The sequence below is a fragment of the Ammospiza nelsoni genome, chromosome 2 (genome assembly GCF_027579445.1).
Source record: "Ammospiza nelsoni isolate bAmmNel1 chromosome 2, bAmmNel1.pri, whole genome shotgun sequence".
NCBI classification, from domain to species: domain Eukaryota; kingdom Metazoa; phylum Chordata; class Aves; order Passeriformes; family Passerellidae; genus Ammospiza; species Ammospiza nelsoni.
In genome coordinates this window covers 79305991-79307740 of record NC_080634.1, presented here as the reverse complement: position 1 = coordinate 79307740, position 1750 = coordinate 79305991, and the positions used below count along the sequence as shown (strand labels likewise).

Genomic DNA, 1750 nt, shown 5'->3' with positions numbered 1-1750 from the left:
CTATGGATATGGTTCTACTTTCTGAAAGGTTAAGACTAGTTCACTTACAAAATCTAAGCCCAAACTCCTTCTAGCTCTCTGAATGTGTGCTGCCTACTCCCGAAGATTTGCAGATAAGCAGTAATTGTCTTCTTCAATGAAGGAGGCTAAACAAAGAAAGAGTAAAATTAATAATTATCAAAATTAAATGTAAAAGAGAGGAAAAGGTGAAATTAAACATTTCAATGGTGTTATCTAGGTCAGACTGGGTACATTAGCAAATCCTTATTTTCACTCACTACTGTGCCTTCTCAAATGTACATTTTCTCCAGCAACAAAAGGTTTAACTGGCAACATTTGTTCCAACAAACCAATTAAAACTAAATATCTGATTTTTTGTCTTAAGGAGACTTCTGCAAACATGGCATCTGAATGCAGCAGCAATTTTACTGCTCAGGCCAGCCCTGCAGACCTATTGACAAGCTGCAAGGATGAAGATTTCTTACAGGTGCAATTGTATGTTGCCATCCTTTACAGCCTAATCTTCCTGGTGTGCTTTCCAGGAAACATTGCGACAATTTTTGTTTACTGTTTTAAGATGAGGCCCTGGAAAAGCAGCACCATCATTATGTTAAACCTGGCTATCACTGATCTATTGTATGTAGTCACACTTCCTTTCTTCATACACTACAATGCCAATGGAAATGACTGGATTTTTGGAGACTTCATGTGCAAGTTTATTCAGTTTTGTTTCTACTTCAATATGTACAGTGGTATTATCTTCCTTAGCTGCTTCAGCATCTTCCGCTTTTTGGTAGTTGTGTACCCAATGAAATCCCTTTTCCTCCGGAAGCAGAGATGGGCAGTGGTGACTTGTGCAGTCATTTGGATGATTTCCCTGGGGGCCCTCAGCCCCTTGGTCGTCCTGATTTCCCCAAGAGACAGGCAGAACAAGACCATCTGCCCAGACCTGGTTGCTGCTGAGGACTTTGTCACAAGTCGCTGGTACAACTGGGGACTGACTGTGTTTGCCTTCCTCCTGCCCTTGCTGACGGTGACCCTGTGCTACGTGCTCATCATTGGCATCTTGGCCACTGGGCTGCACACGCAGGCTAGCTACAAACAAAAGGCTCGCAGGCTCACTGTTCTCCTCTTGCTGGTCTTCTATGTGTGCTTCCTCCCCTTCCATGTCTTCAAGGGGATTCATCTGGAGCTCCGAGTACAGCCAGTTAGCTGCCACTTGAAGAAAACTGTCCTTTTAATGTTTACTATAACTAAACCTTTAGCAGCATTAAATACTTTTGGAAATTTGCTGCTCTATGTAGTGTCAGGGGATAATTTCCAGCAGGCAATACTCTCGCTCTTCAAGTTTTGGACAAACAAGTGTTTGAAGTAGAAGAGATTGATGCAATTTAACATTTACGGAGGAAGGATTTAAACCTGCCCTCAACCAGCCAGGCACAACCTCCCTGCCATTAGAGTACTCAGGTTAACCCAGCTAGTGCCAAAGGAGAGTCAATCTGTTCTGGGTTACAAACTGATCATCAAAGGAGAAAATTTATGATTAAAAATAAAAAGTTTTAAATAAAATACTAATAAATAAAGTGTGAAATTCTCAGAAATGTTTCTGAGGTTGCTTCCTGAGTCCATGGTAGATCTTTTGGAGAATGGGCAGTTCTGGGAAAAAATATTAGTCTATTAGTGGCAGATACAGATTGAGGATGGGAGTAATCCTAAATTAATTTTATTAACTTAAAATATAAGTGTAGTC

The 1750-nt window shown here is 40.9% G+C and overlaps 1 protein-coding gene across 1 annotated transcript; it reads left to right on the top strand.

Annotated features, from left to right (window-relative positions):
- The first annotated feature begins 400 nt into the window (after nt 1-400).
- Nucleotides 401-1375, top strand: LOC132070208 (2-oxoglutarate receptor 1-like). The gene has a single exon (XM_059466857.1). The coding sequence runs from the start codon at nt 401-403 to the stop codon at nt 1373-1375; it is 975 nt and encodes a 324-aa protein (XP_059322840.1).
- Nucleotides 1376-1750: the final 375 nt, after the last annotated feature.

Coding starts and splice junctions, on each gene's coding strand:
- LOC132070208 (XM_059466857.1), top strand. CDS start 401: ATGGCATCTGAATGCAGCAGCAATTTTACTGCTCAGGCCAGCCCTGCA.